Source organism: Budorcas taxicolor, chromosome 7 (genome assembly GCF_023091745.1).
Source record: "Budorcas taxicolor isolate Tak-1 chromosome 7, Takin1.1, whole genome shotgun sequence".
In the NCBI taxonomy this organism is placed as follows: Eukaryota; Metazoa; Chordata; class Mammalia; order Artiodactyla; family Bovidae; genus Budorcas; species Budorcas taxicolor.
In genome coordinates this window covers 34,577,957-34,603,302 of record NC_068916.1, presented here as the reverse complement: position 1 = coordinate 34,603,302, position 25,346 = coordinate 34,577,957, and the positions used below count along the sequence as shown (strand labels likewise).

The following is a 25,346-nucleotide window of genomic DNA, read 5'->3' as shown; positions in this document are numbered from 1 at the left end:
TGATTAATGGCAGTTATGAGAAATTTATTGTTACTGCTTTGTTGTCTTATTCTAAACAGTGATAGTGACATTTTCATGAAGGAAATATGAAAAAAAAAAATTTTTACCTAGTAAAACATAGATTAAATGGAATTAAATAAAATATTAACTTTATAGAGTTGGTACAAAATTATTTAATCTTTACTGGAAAGTTGACTGGCTTTTTGTGGTATTTTCAAAATTACCTTCCATCTCTCTGTTTTTTAAAATGATGATTTTTTAATATAAATTTATTTATTTTAATTGGAGGCTGATTACTTAATAGTTGAGCCCAAGTCTCTGTGACTTTTCAGATGGTTAGAAAATAGATACATAACAGGCCCTGTATTTACAGTAGATGTTGGAGAGTAATTTGAGAGTGCTGCTGTTGCTTTATTCCTATACATGTTGGGAATCTAATTTTCTTCATCTGACATTAAAGTTCTGGTGTATCCTCAGATCTTTTCTTTTCCTATATAATATAGTTTGCTGGCACATGTATTTTTAAAATAGAAGTCCTTCACTGTTTATACTTATTTAAAAGTAAAATACAAATGTAGATGGTTGCAAATAGACTATATCCTAATCAGTCCCAACCCCAAAAAAATGCTTGACAGCTGTCATCTTAATCCTCAGTTTCTTTTTTTGTTTTGTTTCATTTCCTAAGAACTAAAGGTCATGAACCATCTCCTTCTTTAACAAGTGCTAATATCCTCTTTTAAAAAGAATATGTTGCTGCAAGCATTTTATTGACTATTTCTGGCTAAGTCAAGAGAAGGAGTTAGAAATCTTGAAATCAAAGTTTCTAATCAGGAGATTTTCCTTGAGGAATGAGATATCATAATGGAGACAAGACTTAATAGTGTGTAAGAGAACAGTTTGACTTTAATTTTCATTTGGTGATACTCTGGCACTAGTAGCTCTGAAATTTGTAGTGTAAAGTACTCTGGACTTAATCTTGCTTAAATGTCAACATTTCAAATGAGTGAAGTGAGTAAAAATTTCTTAGAAAATAGAATAAAATTTATAGTGATTGTTAATGAGTTCTGAGGGATTAAGTTTTCTCCAACCCCCAATCATGCCTCTCCACACATACTTTGTTTAAAATATATGAAATTTAAAAAAAATAGTTCAGTATTGTTTTCTAGTAAATTTGGTTAAAAATAAAAAGAAATATCCCCAGTATTTTACATGTTACATCTCATCTTTACTCTTTGTCATATGGTTATTCTTTCTTGATGAAGTCATTAGAGGACAACTGTGAAACCATCAAAAATTCTATGATGGAGGAGCCAAACATCAATAAGGTACAAAATATCATTCAACTGAAATTAGAAATTGCATTCTTTAATGGGAAAAACAAAGTATTTGCATTTTAGTTCTGGACTGGACTTTGTTTCCAATGCAATTAAATTGCTGCATTACTTTTTAAAGTAATTAATTACCTCAAATTACTTTTTTTTAAACAAGTTAAATATTGTAATCATTAAAAAATGTTTCTGTTTTGTTTTTAAGAGAATGCAATTTTAAACAGAGTTGAATGTATCCTGTTTTGGCTACAAATTTTTATGAGTAACTAAAACTAAAGTTCTTAATAAAACATAATTATAGTAGGTATTATAGAATTATAGTAGTATTGTTCTGTTTCTGCAAGTATCACTTTTGAAGTTAAAATTCTCTTCTGTGATTGTAATTACTTAAAATATATCAAATAATATTATGTAGCTTTTATTTTGGCTCAGATGGTAAAGAATCTGACTGCAATGCAGGAGACCCAGGTTCAATCCCTCGGCTGGAAAGATCCCCTGGAGTAGGGAATGGCAATATTCCACTCCAGTATTCTTGCCTGCAGAATTCCATGGACAGAGGAGCCTGGCGGGCTGCAGTCCATGGGGTCGCAAAGAATTGAACATGCTGAGTAACTAACATACACACAGCATTTATTTTATTAGTACCAGTAGCATATAGCCCATTGCCTTATGCATAGTAAGTACTCAAAGTACTTGAGAACAAGAGCAGAAAGGATGAGAATTTGTACAATCATAAAACAACTCCCAGGTGTTTTTAATGATTACCAGGCAAAGAATATTGTTAACTGTGTGTTTGATAGAATTCACCAGAGAAATTATCTGGGCCTGGAGTTTTAAAATCTCCAGTTTCTATTTTTTAACAGATACAGGATAGTTCAAGCTATCTGTTTCTTCTTGAGTGAACTTTGTTAGTCCATACCTTTTAAAAAATTTTCTCCTTCACTTCAGTTGTCAAATTTATTGGTTAAAGTTATTAATATTTTTTCCTTATCTTTTTAATACACAGTAGAATCTATGGTGATATTATCTCTCATTTCTCTGCTATAATCTTGAAAACAAAATTATTTCTTAATATTTATATTCCCTAATTCTTTGAGTATTGATGTCATTTTATATTCATCTAGTTGCTTCCCATTTCCTTTTGTTATGCCTTTCATACTTTTTAGAGCTCATCTTCATGTTTGTTTTATTAAATCATTAGGGTAGTGCTGAAGTACTCTGGGCATACAGGAATACTTCATTATATTGCAGGTCATAGTAACTGAAAACCACTAATGAGACCTTTCCATAGATCTGTTGTGTGACACTGAGCTCATTCCACTCTTGAAGCCTCATTTACTAAGGTTTCAACTTGTAAAATGAGAGTTGATAGTTTTAAACATGCTGCTGCTTTAATTGAAATAGCAGTAGAGTCCTGGATTTAGTCTGTTAGAACTTTTCCCTTCTCCAATTCCTAAAGAAAGCCTTGTGGAACCTAAATACTATTCAGATCAGTTTCTGCATAAAATTTCTTTTTAAAAAATTGTGATAAAATATGTGTATAAAATTTATCATTTTAATTGTTTTCAGTATACAGTTCAGTGACATTAAGTACATTAATACAGTAGTGCAACCATCATGACATCCATTCCCAGAACTTCTTCATTTTCCTAAAATGAAGCTCTTTACCTATTAAACAGTGCTCCAGCCCCAGGCAGTTACCTTTCAGTCTATGAATTTTACTACCCTCAGTACCCATTATACTTGGAATCATACAGTATTTGTCCTTTTGTGACTGGCTTATTTCATTTAGTGTAACATCTTCAAGGTTCATCCATGTCATAGCATGTATCAAAATTATGTTTTTTTTCAAGGTTAATAATATCCTATTGTGTATATATAATGTATTCTGTTCATCTATTCATCTGTTAATGAGCATTTGGGTTATATCCCATCTTTTGGCTATTCTGGGTAGTACTGCTGTGAGCATTGGTATGCAAATATCTCTTCCAGTCTCTGCTTTCATTTCTTTGTGTGTATACTGAGAAGTGGAATTGCTGGATCATATGGTAATTCTTTGGTTAGTTTTTTTATCTGCATAATCTCATAAAATCTCTTTTAGCATTAATATTTGGATTTCCCCCTCATATATCCAGCCCAATCACATTTTATAAGCATGACTTGAAACCTTATATTAAGAAGATTTTTAAGACCATGTTCATTGTAATTTTTTTACTCTGATTTTATGTTGTATGAATTTTAATGTTTGTAGCACATGTGAGTTCCATATTTTTATTTGCCAGTATCATGTCCCTGGTAGCTTGGACGGTAAAGCGTCTGCCTACAATGTGGGAGACCTGGGTTCAATCCCTGGGTCATGAAGATCCCCTGGAGAAGGAAATGGCAACCCACTCCAGTATTCATGCCTGGAAAATCCCACGGACCGAGGAGCCTGGTGGGCTTCAGTCCATGGGGTCACAAAGAGTCAAACACAACTGAGTGACTTCTCTTCACTTCACATCATGTCCCCACTTCCTTCCTTTCTTTCCCAGCTTAGATTCCATGAGCCCTTACAATCTGAGCCACCAGGGAAGCCCTCTCATTGTGATCAATCCCTTGCAAACCTCCTAACCTTTTTGCCCTCTTCTCTCTACACTGTACTTGGCTTCAGAATTCCCAAACCTGTTTAAACCTAGCTCTCTACCAACTCTGTGTCTGCACCCAAGTAGCTGAACATGGATAAAGTAAAAGCACAAACCATGGGGACTTGCCTTATTTAAAATTTATAGTCACAAATCTCAAGTTAAACTATCCCACCATCATAATTTTTTCTTCATTTTCTTTTCATTCTCCCTACTTTTTCCCTTTTATCTCAGCTTTCCGATATTTCTTTACTACTTTCCATGGATGACTTCATTTTGCTATCAAAATAAGTACAGTCAGCAGAGATTGAGCCCACCGTATTGTCCCATCACCAGATCTCACTTCTGTTCTGTATGCAGATATTTTGTTCTGCCTTCTCTCAAAATAGATGATCTGACACTGTTTTATCCAAAGCCAAATCTTCCACTTGTGCACTGATCCTGTCTGCTCTTATCTCCCCAAGAACTTTGCTTCAGTATTTATTCCTCATCTCACTCCCATGATAAATTTTTACCTAAGTTATTCTCAACATAAGTAAATATATTTTATTGTCTTTAATATGAAAACCAAAAAAAAATCTATCTTTGAGTCTATCACCTTATTTCTCTAAGCCTTTATCTAGGAAAATTCATTTATAGAGTTGCCTATAAAGTCATTCAAGAATGAAACTTAAAGAGTAATATTGCAGATACCATGTAGGAACTACCTAGTTTCAGAAATAAAACATTGTCAACTCAATTGAATGCCCCTGTGAACATTCCCCAGTGGACTTCCTTCCCTATTCACCAAATGTCACGTGTTCCTCTAACCTAGTTGCTGCTGCTGCTGCTGCTAAGTCGCGTCAGTCGTGTCTGACTGTGCAACCCCATAGACGGAAGCCCACCAGGCTCCTCTGTCCCTGGGATTCTCCAGGCAAGAACACTGGAGTGGGTTGCCATTTCCTTCTCCAATGCATGAAAGTGAAAAGTGAAAGTGAAGTCGCTCAGTCGTGTCTGACTCTTAGCGACCCCATGGACTGTAGCCTACCAGGCTTCTCCATCCATGGGATTTCCCAGGCAAGAGTACTGGAGTGGGGTGCCATGGCCTTCTCCGTCTAACCTAGTTAGGTATTATCTTTAGTCTGCTCCATTGTGATTGTCCTAGTGTGTGACTACACTGATTGCAGTAGTCAATTTTCTGTCTTTATAAAATTCAACTTTTTAGTATCCTTTGATAGTGTTAATCTCAGCTACTTTTTTGAAACTCTTGGTTCGAGAATGTTTCCTGTTCTGTCAGTTTATTCACTGTCAGTATTTCTCTTTCCCAGTGCTATTTCCTAGTCCTGAAATAACCAATCTTTCTTTCATACCATTGAAATGTGGAATACTCTAGGACTTACTTCTCTAACCTTTCTCTTCCTATCTTTACTTTCTCTATGGTTTATCTGATAGCTTAAATATCATCCATTGGCTGATAATCTTAATTATTCCTAATATTTAGGACTAATGAGTAGGAATAATTAGGAATTACTGATAATTATTAGGAATTACTGATAATAATTATTAGTAATTATGATAATAATAATTATCGGTAATTCCTAATTATTCCTACTCACTTCATGAATTCCAGACCTGCATATATAACCTAATAGTTACCTCCCCCTGAATGTCAAAACACAGAATTTTCTGTCTTCCCCTAATTCCAGCCTAAACCCACTCTTTCCTTCACTTTCACCCAGTATCCTTTATTGAGACAGATCTGTAAACGGGGAGTCATCCTTGCTTTCTCTAATACTCATACTTCAGTTTCAGCCCATTGACAAAATTTATCTTATTTCTAACCACTTAATCACTACCACTATTCTACTACCCTAATCAAAACCACCGCTACTTCTCACTTTAGCTATTGTAGTAGCCTCTTAACTCATTTCCTGGCAGCCAGTCTCTCACCCTTTGTGTTTTGCCCTACAACATCCAGAATTACCAAAACCTTCCAGTATTTTTCTAACTTTAAAAATGAAATCTGGATTCTTTATTATGGCTTTTAAGGCTCTATACAAACAAAACCTGCTATTTCTCCAAACTCATTTCCTACAGCTTGTTGTTGTTCTTAAAATTAAATATGCATAAACTCTTAATGCTAAACACCATTTCTCCTGTTCCACTCCACCCCCTTTAGTTGATTCTCATGCAGGTCATCTTGGGACCACACCATTGAGAAACAGTGTTTTGGTAAATCTAGATGAGAGGACAGGAATGTATTTCCTTACCAAAGAAGTTTTTTTGAACTTCTTGCTTTTCTCTCCATGACAGTGAAGTTTGAAGACTGTTCTGCAGGTGACACTACCCACCCCCCCATTCATTACCAGCAAATAGCATATTGCTCTATTCCATGGAAATACTATTTGTCTTTATATCTAATTTCTTTAAAAATCCAATAGTAAACACATAGTGTGCTTTAGATACCAGGCAAATAGGTGGTTAATTTGGAATTTTAGTCATGGGATTACAAAATTTGACTTAGACATTGTTATGGACAATGAGCCTCAGACAGGTAAGACTTTATTTAGAAAAGAAGTTGACCTTCAAATCAACCAAAATGTTTGTATGAGCAGTGAATTTTTAAAATATTTGTTAGCAAGTTGCATTTAAGATTATATTTGATATTTTTTATCCAGTGACTGTGAGTTTTTATTTCATATGGTTATTTTGGTTTAATCATAAGTCTCTTTCAACTTTGTAAATGAACTATCATCTTAGTTGCCATTTTTAAAAATACTGCTAACCCTACTCAGTTCTGTGGTCAAACAGTGGATGGGGATTGGTGATATTTTATTTAAATTTTCCAGGAAGTAAATTTGTTTTCTAATTTCAAATTAATAACTTCTGTATTTCATGATGAGTTCTAAAACATTTTATAATAATTCATTTTAACGATTGAAGGTTAGGGAGAATAAAATGAATCATAATGCATTGAGTAACATCTCTAACTCTTAACAATTGCCTCTTCATTTTACCTCTGATTATTTTAGTAAATTTTAATTTTATACAGTACTCTCTTCTAAGTTGAAAGATGTATTTTCCTTCTGTGGCATAAGCAAAAGTTCAAATACGTTTCCCTTATCTAACGTATATTGAATTATGGCCTATTCAGCTATTAAAATGGTTACTGACTTGGGTAAAATATTATGCTTTTCAGAATTTCAGGTTTATTTTATAACTAGAAAGTTATTTTATACGGAGTCTGTAAAATATATTCAGCTGGCTGTGTCCTGCTTGTTCTTCTGTAGATCATGAACTAAGAATGGTTTTTATATTTTTGAAAGGTTTTTTAAAAGAATATGCAGCATGACTCTATTGGTCTGCAAAACCTAAAATATTTATCTTCTGGCTTTTCTATATTTTTTAAATATTATCAAAAGATTATAAACTCAAGAAGTGTGGTAAATTTATTTTACTTTAATAATTAGAATGCCTTAAATTATCTTATTGCACCTTAAGAATATAAGCAGTTAATGGAGTTGTTTATCAATTATGTTTTTATATGTGAAAAAGCAAATTTGTAAAGATGTCATTTCCTCTTACCAAATTTTGTTTCAGAAATAATTAGCATGTAAATTAGTACCTTTGGATTTGAATTATCTAAAAAGCATCTTAATTTATGCAAGTATTAAATGAAAGACCAGCATATTTCTTTTTCCTATTACTAACATTGCTGTATGTTTGTACCTTTCTTCCCTCCATGTAGATAGAAGCAGATTTGGGATATCCTGGAGGTAAAGCAAGAATTATTCATAAGGAATCTGATATCATTACTGCCTTTGCTGTTAACAAAGTAAGTACATCGAATTTTTTCTTTAATTAAGTATTCATAGTTGGAGAATGTCTCCTATTCTGTCAGTTTATTTACTAGTATTGTTTCCCTTTCTCAAAGCTATTTTTCTACTCCCTGAATTGCAATCTGAGTAAATTCTTTATTATGTAAGATGATTATATTGCTTGATAATTTATTTGACTTTGGATATATAGCAGATAAAAATACTTTATTACTAAACAGAGGGAAGTCTCAAGTATTTATATATGCAGTTGTCTTGAGAATTATTGTATTTTATTTTTATTTTTTGGCCATGCAGCAGGGCATGTGGGATCTTAGTTCCCTGTTTAGGGATCGAATTCACACCCCCTGCAGTGGAAGGATGGCGTCTTAACCACTGGACCACCAGGGACGTCCCCTGCCTTTACAGTTTATACAACACATCCAATTAATCCAAAGAAAATGTTTTCTGTCTTTCTTATATGAATATGTTGAATGTGATTCTTAGATCAAAATTAAGCTTAAATGTGACTCACAGAAAGTCTTCCTCTTTAACTTTTAGCTATAATAGCTGCCCAGCTAGAGTGTCTGCTTTGTATCCCTTACCCTTCTACTCAGCATCCTCCATAGAGGTGTCTATAAGCTGCTTACAGAACAGGTAGCCTTAGGTACAGTGGTCCATGGTTGAAATTTATCTTAGCACTTTCTCCTCCTTTCTTGCCTAACTGCCTTACTAAAAAATGTATGAAAACTTCTAGTTACTCATTTCCTTTTACTACCAGTAACCTAAAGGAGATATATATCTAGATATGTGTGTGTATATATATCAGTTCAGTTCAGCCGCTCAGTCATGTCTGACTCTTTGCGACCCCATGGATTGCAGCACTCCAGGCCTCCCTGTCCATCACCAACTCCCAGAGTTTACTCAGACTCAGGTCCATTGAGTCAGTGATGCCATCTAATCGTCTCATCCTCTGTTGTCCCCTTCTCCTCCTGCCTTTGAGATATATATATATATATATACACACACACACACACACACACACACACACACACTTTTTCATGTATTCATAACTTTAAAATATTTAGATCATATCCTATGGCATTACCCATTCAATAACCATTCACCAACTGGTTCTTCATTGTCCTATGCTTGTCTGTCTTGTCTTTGATTTCATCTAGATAGTGACGTTGTCATACTTTCCTCATCTTTTCCTAGGTTCCTTGTCTCATATCCTCATAGACACTCCTGATTAATGACTAGTTCTGTTCATAGCAGGCAAGTTTGGAATTAGCCCCTTAGCCAGGCAGTTCTCATGATGTGCTAATATATAATATGATATATACATGTGAAATACAAATTCAAAATTATTATCTATACACAACTAGTACCTTCCTTCTCCTGAAGAAAATAAGATTTTAATATTTTGTGTTATAAAACACTAGCTTTTTTCTCTTATTTGAATTTATATAACTAGTTGAACAGTCATCCTCATGATAATAATAGTCTTCTGTTAACTTTTTAAGAGTGTACTTGTTTAATTTTTATTTCTCCAGTTATTTTGTTAAATTTTTACATCTTTGCTAAATTTGTAGGTAAATAATATCTTTTGCTTTAAATTGCAGTAATTAAAAATGCTGATAACATTGAACTTTTCCTCATTTGTGTAGTTGTGGATTATCTGTCAAGCACTGTGAAGGATCTGAGATACTCCCCTGCATTCAATCTAACAAGTTAGCTTTTACAATTTAATGGATACTGTTAGAAGACACAAGACTCCAGGACCAGAAACAAAGTATAGTTTATTACTAACAGCAAAAGCAAAAGCTAGAACATTAGCATTTTTGCTCTGGTTCCCTAAGGTGCAATTCCTAGTGACAGCAAGAGGGCTAGATGATACCTAAATAAAGTGTGTTGCATTACAGGCAGAGAACAGTGAGTTCAGGGAACCCAAATCTTTTCTAATGGACAGTAAGCATATCTGCCTTTTGATCTGGAGGAAGAGACTATAGCTATATAGGCATCCTGATAATAATACTGTGAAACAAAGGCAGTCATTGACTAACTCACAAGACACACAGAAGTAGAGAGTCACATGGAGAATTACCTTCCAGCAGTGTAGTTAATTTCCTTTTTTCCACATATCTCTGGAGTCTCAATTTTTTCAGTCTCAGTTTGTATTAGAATTTTGCATAATTGAAATATTAGTCCTGTTTTCTCTTTGCTATCAATAATCTTCCTTTTTTCCTTTAAAGATACACATTTTAAATTTGTAGATGTTGAAAGTTTTCTATCATTTAATCTGACCAACTTTTCACTGATGATTTTTTTCTGAAATACTTACTTCATCACCTTTTGTTGGTGAGTGAAGTGAGTGAAGTCGCTTAGTCATGTCCGACTCTTTGCGACCCTGTGGACTGTGGCTCACCAGGCTCCTTCGTCCATGTGATTCTCCAGGCAAGAATACTGGAGTGGATTGCCATTTCCTTCTCCAGGGAGTTTTCCCAACCCAGGGATCAAATTCAGGTCTCCCGCATTGCAGGCAGACGCTTTAACCTCTGAGCCACCAGGGAAGCCCTAAAAAAGTGAGTCGCTCAGTCGTGTCCCACTCTTTGCGATCCCATGGACTGTACAGCGCACAGAATTGTCCAGGCCGAAATACTGGAGTGGGTAGCTTTTCCCTTCTCCAGGGGATCTTCCCATCCAGGGACTGAACTCACGTCTCCCACACTGCAGGCGGATTCTTTACTAACTGAAACACGAGACCCCTTCCCAAATTCTGTTTGTCTTGCCTAAGATTGAAAGGCTTTAGGAGAAAGAAATACCATCTTATTTGAATAATTCACCGTTATTTCTTCAGTTTGAAGTTCTTATCTCCCTTACCTTTGTTTACCTTCCAGGGCTCTTATATTTTTCAATACCTCACTTCACATTTCTGAACTGTGCAAATTTTAGGGAGATAGTACCATTCTAGTAGACTAGAGAGAGAGTGCTACTGGCAGAAGAAATGAAGTGGCACTTGCATTTACATTTGTAGCTGCCTTCTGTTGAGCGCTGTGAAATTCTCAAAATATAAACATATCTCCAAGTTCATCCTGATGATTATCTCAAAGTTTAATTATTAAAATATTTATTTGTGAAAATAATATTTATTCTATACCTAAAGTTATCATTTCTAGAGGCTGTTTTGTAGTCTCCATTTTCAAAAGTAGCCCATATATACACTATGCTTTCTTTATTTAAAAATTATTATATGATTTATTTTTCAGGCGAATAGAAACTGCATAGCCATTGCTTCGAGCCATGATGTTCAAGAACTAGATGTTTCTGGAATTCTGGCTACGCAGATCTATACTTGGGTAGATGATGATGTAGAAGTGGAAACCAAAGGGTACCCTTTTACTTTGTTTTTAAATGGTGATATTGTAGTATGAATGATGATGTCCATAGAACTGTACCTTTCAAGTTATTTTTTTAAAGGAATATTCCTAGATTGTAAGCAAAATGGAAGTTTATATGCTAAAAAATAAAGAAGTGGGATGGCTTGAACTTTAAAAAAGTGGGTTGAGGGTTGGAAGGGAATAAGAGAAGGGATCTGAAATTGTTCATGCGTGGAATTATTGGCTGTGAGTTAGGAGTTGAGCTGAAGAAAATTAATTTTAAAGAGAAATGCAAAGTCATGTGTTAGAGCTTTCAGGTATAACAAGAAATGAAGACCTGATGAGTTGATTTATTCTGGCTGACATTCCTTTGTAGATCAGAAGATTTCTTGGTTATACATGCTCGTGATGATTTAACAGCTGTGCAAGGTACAACCCCATATACACATAGCAATCCTGGTACTCCAATTAACATGCCATGGCTTGGTAGTACACAGACTGGCAGAGGAGCATCTGTGGTATGTAAAGTTAAAAATGTTTGTGTATAAATGTCTGCTTTTTCCCTCTAAATTAATAAGATAAAGGATGTAAATGTTTTTTAAAAATTTAATTTTTTTAGTAAGTCATACTTTTTGGAAATTCTGATTTTTTTATTTGAAGAATAATAGGTTTTCATTTGATAAAAATTATTTTAAATAAATGAAAATACAAAGAGATGTATTTTAAGTAATAATTATTTGAAACTTACTGTTCCAAATTAGGCCTCAGCAAACCACATGCTGTGGGTCAGATCCTGCCTACCACCTGTTTTTGTGTCAACATGCTAAGAATTTATATTTTTAAGCCACTAAAAAAAATCAAAATAAGTATGGTATTTTGTGACACATGAAAATTATATGAAATTTAGATTTTATTGTGTATAAATAAAGTTTTATTAGAACATGGCCACACATTTTTTTAGTATTTTGTTTATGGATGCTTTCACATTACAATGGTAAAATTGAGATTCTGAGACAGAGACTATATGCCCATAAAGCACCAAACATTTATTTATCTAATTCTTTTCAAAAAAGATTTGCCAAATCCTAGCCTAGATAATATTTTTAAATGGTTATCAACTAACACCTCTTAGTTGATGCTGAGACAAATATATTTTTCTTTTCATGAAAAAATAAAAATGATACAAATTTTTTTTTAATTTAAGCAAAATACAATATGCAGATGAACTGAAAAAGTATGATGATGTAGAAGTGGAAACCAAAGGGTACCCTTTTACTTTGTTTTTAAATGGTGATATTTTAGTATGAATGATGATATCCACAGAACTGTACCCTGATTACCTAGGATATAATCCATAGCTGTATCTACATGAGTATAGAAATCAATACACAGAACCAAAGAAACCCAGCACCAGCAATTTTTCAATGACTTGCTAGGTGGTAGGTGTGTTTTTTTCCCCACAGTTTCTTAAGTCCTGTAGAATTCTGTTTTTACACCCCCTGCCAATTTTTTGACTAATTAGTGAAGATAATTCTTTAAATAAAGCTTGATTATCTTTAATAATACCTGATAATATTTTATACTTAATGCAGTTCCTTTACCAATCATATAACCTTATTATTGTTTGAGATATCTGTTGTAGCTGTTACATTACTCCACTTAACCATTCTTTAGATGAAGCTTGAGATCAAGAAAGGTCAAAGAATTTAACTCAGGTCACTGTCTCCAGTTTGTGGTAGAGCTTCTGTTAAAGCCCTCCATTCCTCTTCACTCATTGATTTCATGGAGGACTGTTTTAAGTATTGAATTGAAGAATATGAAAAACAGTCTAGTGATTATTCAAAAGAAAAGACTTGGTCATTAATAGTTAATTTTTTCCATTGGACAGATACATTAAAATTCAGTTGTAAAACTTAACGATGTTATCTTTTAAAGGAGAACTTAGAATATACAAAATATAGTAAAAGAAATAATAAGCATTTTTTCCAGCTCTATTTTCAGAGAATATAATACAGTTCTTCCTGAAACAGTTTTCTTTCTGGTCTCTGCTTCTACAACTGCTCCCTATGTCTGTTACACAGCAGGCAGAGTTTCTCTTTTCAAACCAATAAAAAAAAAGAAAAAAAGAAAAAAAGAAATACAAAAAATAAAAAATAATAAAACATCACTCAGGTTATCACTCCCATGCTTAAAACTAAGATTTCCCAGTACTGCTTTAAAACAAGTCCTTCACATGGCTTCTAAGGCCCTGTGTGACTTAAACTCAGCCAGCCTCTGCAGTAGCATCTCCCTTTTCTCCCCACTGGATTCTCTTTGCTCTCTAGTTGCAGTGACCTTCTTTCTACCACTTGAACACATCAGACTTAGAACCTCTGCCTTGGTTTCTACTCAGAATACTTGCTGTTTACCATTCAGATCTCAACTCAGATTCCCAGAGATTTCTCTTGTTTCCCTAGCAAAGGTATCTGCTCCTGCCTCCTCTACTCCCAGTTATCCTGTTTTCTCATTTGATAGTCATATTATCCCATTTTATCATCTCTATAGCTTTTATCAATTTATAAATTATCTATTATTATTTGGTTGTATTTTTTTATACCCTTCTGAATGTAAGCTCTTTGAGAGTTTATTATGTGTCTACTTTATACACACTGGTGATCTCTAAGTAGAATGTGCTTAACATTTAGTCGATGCTCAGAAAATATTTGCTTATTCTCCAGAGCATTTTTATGTGGAAATTTACCTTTGTCATTCCTCTTAGGACTGAATTTTCTTCCTATTTAAATGTTAGAACATCTTTTTAGTTGGTGTCATTGTGGTTTGTAAACATAAGTATTGGGATTACCCCACTCCAGCCTCAGGAAAAAGACACCAGTATAATAAGGTGGTTCCTTTTATATAGATCTACTAAAATAATCAGTGATTTCTTTTCCCTTGTACTAGTCTGCATATGCTTTCAGAAACTTAACTCTTTGTATTTTTTATTCATGATTTTCCTTTCTTTGATAGTCTTATTAGGAAAAAAAGTAGTTAAAAGAAAAATCAAGAATCCTCAGGCTGTTTTTTTTAATTGAGACTAGAGGTTTAAAAATGATGTTTACTAAACAGAAGTAACATTCAGCAGGCTTTCAGTTTTTGTGGGTAGGGAATTTGATCAGATATTTTCTAGTCCTATTATTTTATTAAATTATGCATACTAATGAAAAGGAATACTAGTTAGGACCAATTTCTGCTCTTTTGGAGTATAGCTGTATCAAACATGTCTTTCAGTGTTTCTGTTCCTCCCTGATTCTGCTGACCTAGTTCCGTCCCTCCCTATTATATCCCCACTTTACTTATGGCTTTGGCCTAATTAAACAATTTAAAATCCAAAAGAACAATAACAACAAAAAAATGTGCATGAGACTGGTGATACACAATTAGGATAATCTATAACTTTAGTTATAGTCTATAAGTAGGATATATCCTGTAAATTAAAATTATCCCTTTAGTTTCAAGTACTTAGTTTACTCTTGTTTGACAGGCTACTTAAACCATTCAAAGCATAATTTTAAAATGGATAAATAAATAGTTCCAAACTATCAGTTAAAAATTTATACAGTTTTCTGTTTACCTCTTTTTTTTTTTTTCACATGCATCTGCCTGTCTTTTTAACCTTATCCTATTCAGGATTATTCCAATAAATTTAATGGGATCAGAAAAGAATTGGCAAGAAAGGAGGTAAGACTAAATTCTTGAGGTGAATTTGTTCTTAGATCCTAGGCAATGATGCAGAAAATGTATGTACACTTAAAATGTTAGCTGAGCTGTTAAAAATTTTATTTCTGTTATCATATTTAGTATTTTTAGCACCCATTATGATAGTTATGGAATCACACAAAAATAAATGTTACTTGAATTTCCTGTCACAATATAAAATTTTAATGCTACTTTTTATTAAAAGTGTAAATGAATGATTTTTCTTTGTTAACAGATGATTAAGAAAGCCATTAATAATGTCAGAAGAATGACTTCTCATCCAACTCTTCCTTACTGTAAGTTGATAATAAGCCATTATTGTAAAGAATTTAAAGGAAAATTCTAGTATCAATCAAAAGTAGTCAACTTTCATTTTGTTGTTGTTGAGAATGTTTGCTAGCAAGTAAAATCACCTCAAAATTGAGTAAAAATAGAGAAAGTAATTTTCCTGAATTAATAAAGACTAACCTAATGTGTAAATTTTTAGCATTTTGCTGCATATTTCTTAGCACATTTTATTTTTGAGCATTTCTATACTCTTCATAGTGTTAAATTGTAGCTGACAATTACTGTTTTAATAATTGGATCACTCTCATCTTTTATTATATAGACCAGAACCATATCTTGATCATTTAGAGGGTCATCATAATCAGTTTGTATTTTTTTTAATATATGTCAGTTTATCTTTTATCCGACACACTAATAGTAAGTATAGTGGTTATACAGTCTAAGGCAGGATATATTTATTTTCAGTTAATCTTCCTAGGAATCTCAAAAGTTTTTCTTCCTTTAACAAAGAACTTAATTAATGGGGAATTATTAGAAGTATTGAAGCAGAAATAATAATAGAGACAACTTTAAAATTAACTGTTGGGTTGGAATCAGTATTCATGTTGGCATGTGAGTATTTCAAGTTTTTTTTAGTAAGATTTTTAAGTTGTGCCCTTCATCAAGTTGTTCTACCACACAGTTACAAAAATAGTAAAAATAGTGCATGTTAATTAAAAGATACTCATGTCCCTCCAATTTAATAACCTATAAAAAATTGTACCACCTTTATGAGAAATATTCTGATAAAATACAAGTGACAAAACCGAAGTTCTTTTTATTTAATGATCACAAGTGCTGTAAGCATGTGTTATCAAAGTTGTATAGCAATGTCTAATAAAAGTGTTCAAGAGAGCCATATACTTAAGATGAATAGGTAGCTTCTATTACTTATGCTAGAGATATAAAATAATACTGAAAACTTTAGTCGATTTTTCACTATGTTGAATTTATTCAATACTAGAAGTATATGTTTTCTATCCACAAGTCTAATGTAAAACATGAACTAAAAACAATCATGAGATGGTTTAGAGAGAAAGGAGTCAAAGGTGTTTTATATATAAAGTGTAGATAATATGAATCCCACAGCAAGAAAATTTGGCATTGCTTAAAACCTATCCTTACTCTTTGCAGTAGGGTTTAGAAGTTTCCTGAAATATTGAAGAGATTTCATTATTTCTCAGCCCTAAAGCATGTGTGATGACAATTGACTAGTTTATAAATACGCTCTGCCTCAAGCCCATAGATTTAAATAAAATAATGCCTGGATTCAAAGAAAATTAATGGGCTTATTTTCATAGTTCTTAGGTAATATCATGTAACTTCTGTCTTGGGATAAGTACTTTCTCCATTCAGAGAACTACTGTAGCTGACAGTAAGAGAGTTGAAAAATCAAATGCTAATTAGTCACTGAAATTTTTTTACAGTATATTGTTTCATATCATTAATAAGTCTCACAGATAGTAATTTAGTTCAACTGTGGGCTCCTTTCATGAACTGGAGTTTAAAAATGATTTATTTATTTATTTTTAAAAATTTTTTGTATTTTTTTGTGTGTGTCATGCTGTGTCTTTGTTGCTGCTTGAGCTTTTTCCATTGCAGTGTATGGCTTCTAATTGCAGTGGTTTCTCTTGCTGTGGAGCACAGGCTCTAGGGAGCATGGACTTCAGTGGTTTTGATGCATGGGCTCAGTAGTTGTGGCTCCCCAGCTCTAGAGCAGAGGCTCGGTAGTTGTGGTGCACGGGCTAAGGTACTCTATGGCGTGTGGGATCTTCCCGAACCAGTGATTGAACTAGTGTCTCCTGCATTAGCAGGTGAATTCTTTGCCATTGAACCACCAGGGAAGCCCTGAAGTAGGTTTTTAAAAAAATTTGACTGAATTGCTGATACTTCAAAACAGTTCCTTTCTTCCTTGGAACAGATTTTTAAAAGATCTTAGTCATTATAAACCAATACTTTTGGACTTAAGGAAAATTTTATAGAAGTTAATCTGATGAGTTGAAATAGAAAGGTAAATCTTAAAAAGAAAGTTCCATTTAAAAAAATAATGATTTTGTTAAAATTTTTAAGCTTGCATTTAACTCTTTCCACACCTACATAGCATAACACTCTCCAGTTACTAATGAGGGATATTTACTCAGACAACTTGGTTATAGGAACCTTTTGGTTTTTTTTTAACTTTATAAAGTTTTAAGAGAGTATTTCATTTTCATGTAAGCTACTAATAGGGATTTTTCCAAATAAATGAAAACCATGAATAATAGAAAAATTTGAATGATTTTTGTTAATGCATCTAGTCCAATTTATGTTTGTGATTAAGCTAGACAAAACTATAGAGGGGAGGGGAATATAGTTTACATCCCTTGTTGTTGTTCCATCACTAAGTCATGTCCGACTCTGCAGTCACATGAACTGCAGCACACCAGGTTTCCCTGTCCTTCACCGTTTCCTAGAGTTTGTTCAAACTCGTGTCCATCGAGTCGGTGATGCCACCCAACCGACTTATCCTGTCGCCCCCACCCCCTTCTCCTGCCTTCATTCTTTCCCAGCATCAAGGTCTTTTCCAATGAGTCAGCTCTTCACATCAGGTGGCCCTACTACTAACATTGCTAGTCACAAGAAATTGTACCCACTCTTGCATCCCAGCCCAGTGTTAAAACATAACCAAAACAGTTGAAGTTCCTTTATTTTAAGTAATTGGAAAGGAAGGAAGGAAAGTTAATTCATATATGACTAGAAATGTGCTAGATGCTTTACGTACATTAATATAATTTTTCACTACCTCTGTACCATATTCTTAATGTCAGTTTAGCCCTGTATGTTAGGTATATTTCTGAATGATTTATATAAATTATCTCATTTACTTTTCAGAACTGTACAGTGATTTATATATCATTATATATATCATTATAGTAGTGACTTACATACCTTTTTGGCTTCCCTGGTGGCGCAGATGGTAAAGAATCTGCCTGTAATGCAGGAGACCCAGGTTCAATTCCTGGATCAGAAAGTTCCCCTGGAGAAGGAAATGGCAACCCACTCCAGTATTCTCACCTGGAGAATCCCCATAGACAGAGGAGCGTGGAGGGCTACAGTCCATGGGGTCACAAAGAGTCGGACTCAACTGAGCGACTAACACTTTCACTTTCACATACCTTTTACAAGAAGAAAATAGAGCAAGGGGATTATGTAAGATTCCTAGTAACATACAATTAGTAAATGATAAAGCAAAGAAGTAATAATATTTAGTTTATTCATATTCCTTAGTGAAATGGATACTGTATTTGAGTATTAGATCAATCATAATAAAATTATTAGAAATGATTGATTTTTTAACATGACTTTCAAGACCTTCTCCAATCGTTCTGTCAGAGAAAAATGCAGATATTTAAACATTATTAGTATGACTGATAAGAATTGACTGTTAGTAATCCCAAGATCATCTTTTTAATACAGTTAATTTGAAATATTGTGTTTGTCTCAGGTTTACAACAGTGATTCAGTACTTTTGTACATTGCAAAATGATCACCATGATAAGTCCAGTTACCATCTGTCACCATACAAAGTTAAATAATCCTAAGACTCTAACTCTTTATCATAAACATTATCTATTAAAGGTTATTAAAACATAATTGAGATAATTTAAAAAGAAAATAAAGTTTATAGAGATCTGATTCAATTGCTTCTGTTGTTTTGTGTGAGGATGTGTTCTCAGATGAAAGCCTTATGCAATTATCTGTTTTTAAGATTGAGAGTATTCAAGTGAAGTTTCATACAAAAGTGAATTCATCTAAATTGACTATGACTCATTTCTGAGGTATTTCTTCCATATTTTCACATTGGATCAAAAAATAACTTTGCCAAAGATTCTTGAAATAAATTTGTAGTTTTTTTTCTCTCTTATAATGCAGATCTGACAGGAGCTCAAGATGGAAGTGTCAGAATGTTCGAATGGGGCCATTCTCAACAAATAACCTGTTTCCGCTCTGGTGGCAATTCAAGAGTTACAAGAATGAGATTTAACTATCAAGGAAATAAGGTAATATTTAAAAGTGTAAATAGGGGTAATGGTTTGATTTTGTTAAAGGTTTATGAATATTTCTTATTTAGGCTTCTGAAAAGAACAGTTCACTGATCTACTAGTGAAGTATTAATCCATCTATATGAATTCTTTTCAGAGAAATTCCTTTCAAAATTTAAATTCACTTGGTTCTTGCTGTAAAGACATTATATACATGTCCATCAAAATTCTTTTATGTGATGCTTAAGGACCAAATGATTATAGGACCATCTTCTAAATACTTCTGCTTTCTTTATCCTCTGGAACCTACTCAAAATGTGGTCAGGTACCAAGTAGTAGGCAACATCTGAGAGCCTATTAGAAATGCAGATTATTGACTCCAGAGTTATCATATCACCATCTGTTTTTTAGCCAGATGCTGCTGTGATTTGTACAAAACATTAAAGTTTGAGGAACACCTGCTCTAAAACAGGATGTTGGCAAACTATGGCCTAGACCACCTATTTTGTAAATAAAGTTATATTTGAACACAGCTAACCAGTTCATTATTTGTTTTCCATGATTATTTTCTCAGTTCAGCAACAGAGTTCAGGGGAACAAAGACTTCATACCTGGCAAGCCATATTTATTCTATGGGCCTTTTAACAAAAATTTGCCAACCTGGCTCTTACTGTCTTCACTTCCTGTAATCTTCCTTCCTAAAACTCTCTCTCTCTGCCCCTCCTGTCTTACTAGCACTTCAAACAGCTACTAAAGAGGAAATCAGCCTTCTTTTTGTCTTTATGACCATGCTGCACTAAAAACATTCACATGGGCCCTTGCTGATAGTACATCTTGCCTTTCATTTTCTGTCAGCCTCCAAACCTTCCACCATCCTTACATGTTACTTGTATCATGGTGTGCTCAACCTTTTTGCCTACAACATTTATTAGATGGCTCTTAGCATTTCACTAAAGTCAACAATTTTTTCATGTATTTATGAAACAGAATTGAGAGCATATAATTTCCTAATAGTAATTAGCAACATTCTTTGCTCCTTAATGGGAAATTAAAGGAGTTTAATCAAGAAACCTTTTAATCTAAAAACATGAGCATATAAGAATATCATTTATATACTCATGTTTTTCCATTGTGTCAATGTTATATTATTACTAACTAATCTCTCTAATGCATCCTTCGTATTGCCAACAAAGTTATGTAACAGATAGCATAGGGAGTTCCCTAGCTGTCCAGTGGTTAGGACTCTGTGCTTCCACTGCTAGACCCCGAGTTTGATCCCTGGTTGGGGAACTAAGATCCCACAAGCCTCACAACATGGCCAAAAAAGATAAAAAAGGAAAAAAAAAACAGCATTATATATATACACTGTAGATGAAATCATGTTGTCCTTTTCAAGAACCCACAGTCTCCTCGTTATATCTAAAAGTCCATACTCTTAAGTGTGGCATTCAAGTCCTTCTACACTCATAGAGTTATTTTATTTTATTTTATTTTATTTATTTTTTTTGGCATGATATATTTATTTATTTTTTATTTACTTTATTTTGCTTTACAATACTGTATTAGTTTTGCCATACATTGACATGAATCTACCCTGGGTGTACATGCGTTCCCAAACATGAACCCCCCTCCCACCTCCCTCCCCATAATATCTCTCTGGGTCATCCCCGTGCACCAGCCCCAAGCATGCTGTATCCTGCATCGGACATAGACTGGCGATTCGATTCTTACATGATAGTATACATGTTTCAATGCCATTCTCCCAAATCATCCCACCCTCTCCCTCTCCCTCTGAGTCCAAAAGTCCGCTATACACATCTGTGTCTTTTTTGCTGTCTTGCATACAGGGTCATCATTGCCATCTTTTAAATTCCATATATATGTGTTAGTATACTGTATTGGTGTTTTTCTCTCTGGCTTACTTCACTCTGTATAATCGGCTCCAGTTTCATCCATCTCATCAGAACTGATTCAAATGTATTCTTTTTAATGGCTGAGTAATACTCCATTGTGTATATGTACCACAGCTTTCTTATCCATTCATCTGCTGATGGACATCTAGGTTGTTTCCATGTCCTGGCTATTATAAACAGTGCTGCGATGAACATTGGGGTACATGTGTCTCTTTCAATTCTGGTTTCCTCGGTGTGTATGCCCAGCAGTGGGATTGCTGGGTCATAAGGCAGTTCTAGTTGCAATTTTTTAAGGAATCTCCACACTGTTCTCCATAGTGGCTGTACTAGTTTGCATTCCCACCAACAGTGTAGGAGGGTTCCCTTTTCTCCACACCCTCTCCAGCATTTATTGCTTGCAGATTTTTGGATTGCAGACATTCTGACTGGTGTGAAGTGGTACCTCATTGTGGTTTTGATTTTTATTTCTCTAATAATGAGTGATGCTGAATATCTTTTCATGTGATTGTTAGCCATCTGTATGTCTTTGGAGAAATGTCTGTTTAGTTCTTTGGCCCATTTTTTGATTGGGTCGTTTATTTTTCTGGAATTGAGCTGCATAAGTTGCTTGTATATTTTTGAGATTAGTTGTTTGTCAGTTGCTTCATTTGCTATTATTTTCTCCCATTCAGAAGGCTGTCTTTTCACCTTGCTTATATTTTCCTTTGTTGTACAGAAGCTTTTAATTTTAATTAGATCCCATTTGTTTATTTTTGCTTCTATTTCCAGAATTCTGGGAGGTGGATCATAGAGTATCCTGCTCTGATTTATGTTGGAGAGTGTTTTGCCTATGTTCTCCTCTAGGAGTTTTATAGTTGCTGGTCTTACATTTAGATCTTTAATCCATTTTGAGTTTATTTTTGTGTATGGTGTTAGAAAGTGATCTAGTTTCATTCTTTTACAAGTGGTTGACCAGTTTTCCCAGCACCACTTGTTAAAGAGATTGTCTTTACTCCATTGTATATTCTTGCCTCCTTTGTCAAAGATAAGGTGTCCATAGGTGTGTGGATTTATCTCTGGGCTTTCTGTTTTGTTCCATTGATCTATATTTCTGTCTTTGTGCCAGTACCATACTGTCTTGATGACTGTGGCTTTGTAGTAGAGCCTGAAGTTAGGCAAGTTGATTCCTCCAGTTCCATTCTTCTTTCTCAAGATTGCTTTGGCTATTCGAGGTTTTTTGTATTTCCATACAAATCTTGAAATTATTTGTTCTAGTTCTGTGAAAAATATCGCTGGTAGCTTGATAGGGATTGCATTGAATTTGTGAATTGCTTTGGGTAGTATACTCATTTTCACTATATTGATTCTTCTAATCTGTGAACATGGTATATTTCTCCATCTATTAGTGTCCTCTTTGATTTCTTTCATCAGTGTTTTATAGTTTTCTATATATAGGTCTTTAGTTTCTTTAGGTAGATATATTCCTAAGTATTTTATTCTTTTCATTGCAATGGTGAATGGAATTGTTTCCTTAATTTCTTTTTCTACTTTCTCATTATTAGTGTATAGGAATGCAAGGGATTTCTGTGTGTTGATTTTATATCCTGCAACTTTGCTATATTCATTGATTAGCTCTAGTAATTTTCTGGTGGAGGCTTTAGGGTTTTCTGTGTAGAGGATCATGTCATCTGCAAACAGTGAGAGTTTTACTTCTTCTTTTCCAGTTTGGATTCCTTTTATTTCTTTTTCTGCTCTGATTGCTGTGGCCAAAACTTCCAGAACTATGTTGAATAGTAGCGGTGAAAGTGGGCACCCTTGTCTTGTTCCTGACAGAGTTATTTTATATATTTAACATTCTGACTGACCCGGATTCAGTCCCTGGGTGGGGAAGATCCCTTGGAGAAGGAAATGGCTACCCACTCCAGTATTCTTGCCAAAAGAATTTCATGGGGTTGTAAAGAGTGGGACACACCTGAGTGACTAACACAACAATACTGTCCTATATAGGCTTTTTTAAGGCACAACAAACTCTTCGTTATTATCTGCCTAGGTATCTTTAACAGGCAGTCAGCTTACTGTTAATTCACCTTTGCCATGATGGTACCCAAAAGCACAACACCCTAGCATGCTATCTCCCTTAATAGGGAAGGCTGCTGGAGTAAATGGAACAGGTAACTCACGCTACTTCACAATAATGCTGATCATTTTGTCAGAAGTCATTGGACATTGCAGAAAAACCAGGAGATAAAAGGGAGCATTTAGCAGGGAAAAAATGACCTGTGAGGAATGATTCCTCAGATTCAGGAAGATCTTACACTGTAAAACAAGAACAGGATTCTATGAACCAAAGGCAGTAGAATAATAAAGAAGCTTTATAAATTAAAAACATGCAATTCCCCAAAATTAGGAGAGTAGAGGAACTACTGATTACAAGGACCGAATAGCAGAATAGAAGTATTTGAAAATCAAATTTGTGACTGGGAAGTACAAATTAGGAATTTATCCCATCATGAAAAAACCCAAGAAGTAAATTGAGACAAAGATCCAGGAAAATGCATAGAATACCTTTAAATGATATAGCAGAAGAATAAAAAGAAAAGTGATTTAAAGAGGAAATGTTGTATTAAAAGGAATAATAAAATAAAAATTTCCCCATAGCAAAAAATGGATTTTTAGAAAAAGAAGGGCCTACCAAATACTAGACCAGAAGTAATGAGAAGAAGGAGTAGGGGTAAAGATGTTTACCTACAACCTCTCCACCTTCCTATCTAAAATAATGACATTTGCCTCCTTAAAAATAGAGGTTGCTGCTGCTGTTGCTGCTAAGTCGCTTCAGTCGTGTCCGACTCTGTGCGACCCCATAGACGGCAGCCCACCAGGCTCCCCCGTCCCTGGGATTCTCCAGGCAAGAACACTGGAATGGGTTGCCATTTTCTTCTCCAGTGTATGAAAGTGAAAATTGAAAGTGAAGTCGCTTAAGTTGTGTCCGACTCCTAGCGACCCCGTGGACCGCAGCCTACCAGGCTCCTCTGTCCATGGGATTTTCCAGGCAAGGGTACTGGAGTGGGGTGCCATTGCCTTCTCCAAAAATAGAGGTTACGAATAGACAACAGCACAGTATTCACAGAATTCTGATGGATAAGGAATGGGGCCAATGTCTGTCCAAACTCATGCAAAATTAATGGCAAAATAGACACATTTTTAAGTATGCAGAGAATTAGCACATTCCATATAAACTTTCTGAAAAATGTACCTAAACTTACTCCATAAAGCAGAATAAACCACAGAAAGGATAAGCCCTGGAAAAATAGCTGTAAAAAATATAGTAAACAATGGGTTAATATTCCTACTGTTAGCCCTGTCAGTCAATTTTGTAAAAAGATGATGAAAACAACGAAGAATGTGAACAGTTGACCAAAAAACAAACAGAACCCTATTCATGATCAATAACCCTCACTAATAACTGAAGAAATGAACATTAAAATGTGGCTTTTCTGTTAATTGACAAATAGTAAAATTTTGTAGTATGCAGTGTTAACTAATGTGTAAGGGAAAATGGGTGTGTAAATTGATATTGCCACTTAGGATTTAATTTTGGCTTCACCTACCAATTTTAAATGATGCCCTTTGACAATTTTTTTTTCTTTTTGGATATCTGTCCTATATAAATACTCAGAGGTATATATGCAAGAACGTTCAAAGCAGCATTTTTATTATAGGAAAAAATGGAAATTCTATAGAGAAAAGCTTTTAAAAAAATTTCAGTACAACTATACAGTGCAATACTACACAGCACAAGAAACAGGTAAATTTGTATGTACCAATGTGGAAAAATGGCTATAATAAGTAAAAAATAGAATTGTAGAACTGTATATTATTATCTTAATTTCATTAAAAAAATCTTATATGTACGAGTGTTTGAATATTTGCAGAATAAATCTGAATGAAAACACATTGGATTATTAATGATTGTTATATCCGTAGATGGGAGAAGGCAGGAGTCGAAATTAGACATTTAAGATCTGTATCTCATACTCCCTTACTGGATTATTTTATCGTCTTTCCAATCAAAATGCTCTGAGTTTCCATCAAGAATTCTTTTAGTATAATAAATTTTGTTTCATTTTACTTTCTACTGTTGTTCACCACATTTTCCTTATTATATATCTCTGGGAATCTTTTTCAAAATGAACCATGTTTTATCTTATATATACTAAAATTTTGTCACATGGCTTAATGTGTAAATC

General features: G+C 34.1%; 1 protein-coding gene across 1 annotated transcript in view; it reads left to right on the top strand.

The window, feature by feature from the left end:
- The window catches only part of DMXL1 (Dmx like 1), a 130,808-nt gene that overhangs the window by 90,035 nt on the left and 15,427 nt on the right, over window positions 1-25,346 (top strand). The window contains exons 35-41 of the mRNA XM_052643975.1: window positions 1,263-1,325; window positions 7,677-7,763; window positions 11,013-11,134; window positions 11,500-11,641; window positions 14,790-14,840; window positions 15,094-15,154; window positions 19,098-19,225. Of these exons, the coding sequence (XP_052499935.1) occupies window positions 1,263-1,325; window positions 7,677-7,763; window positions 11,013-11,134; window positions 11,500-11,641; window positions 14,790-14,840; window positions 15,094-15,154; window positions 19,098-19,225 (654 nt within the window). The remainder of the gene's footprint in view (window positions 1-1,262; window positions 1,326-7,676; window positions 7,764-11,012; window positions 11,135-11,499; window positions 11,642-14,789; window positions 14,841-15,093; window positions 15,155-19,097; window positions 19,226-25,346) is intronic.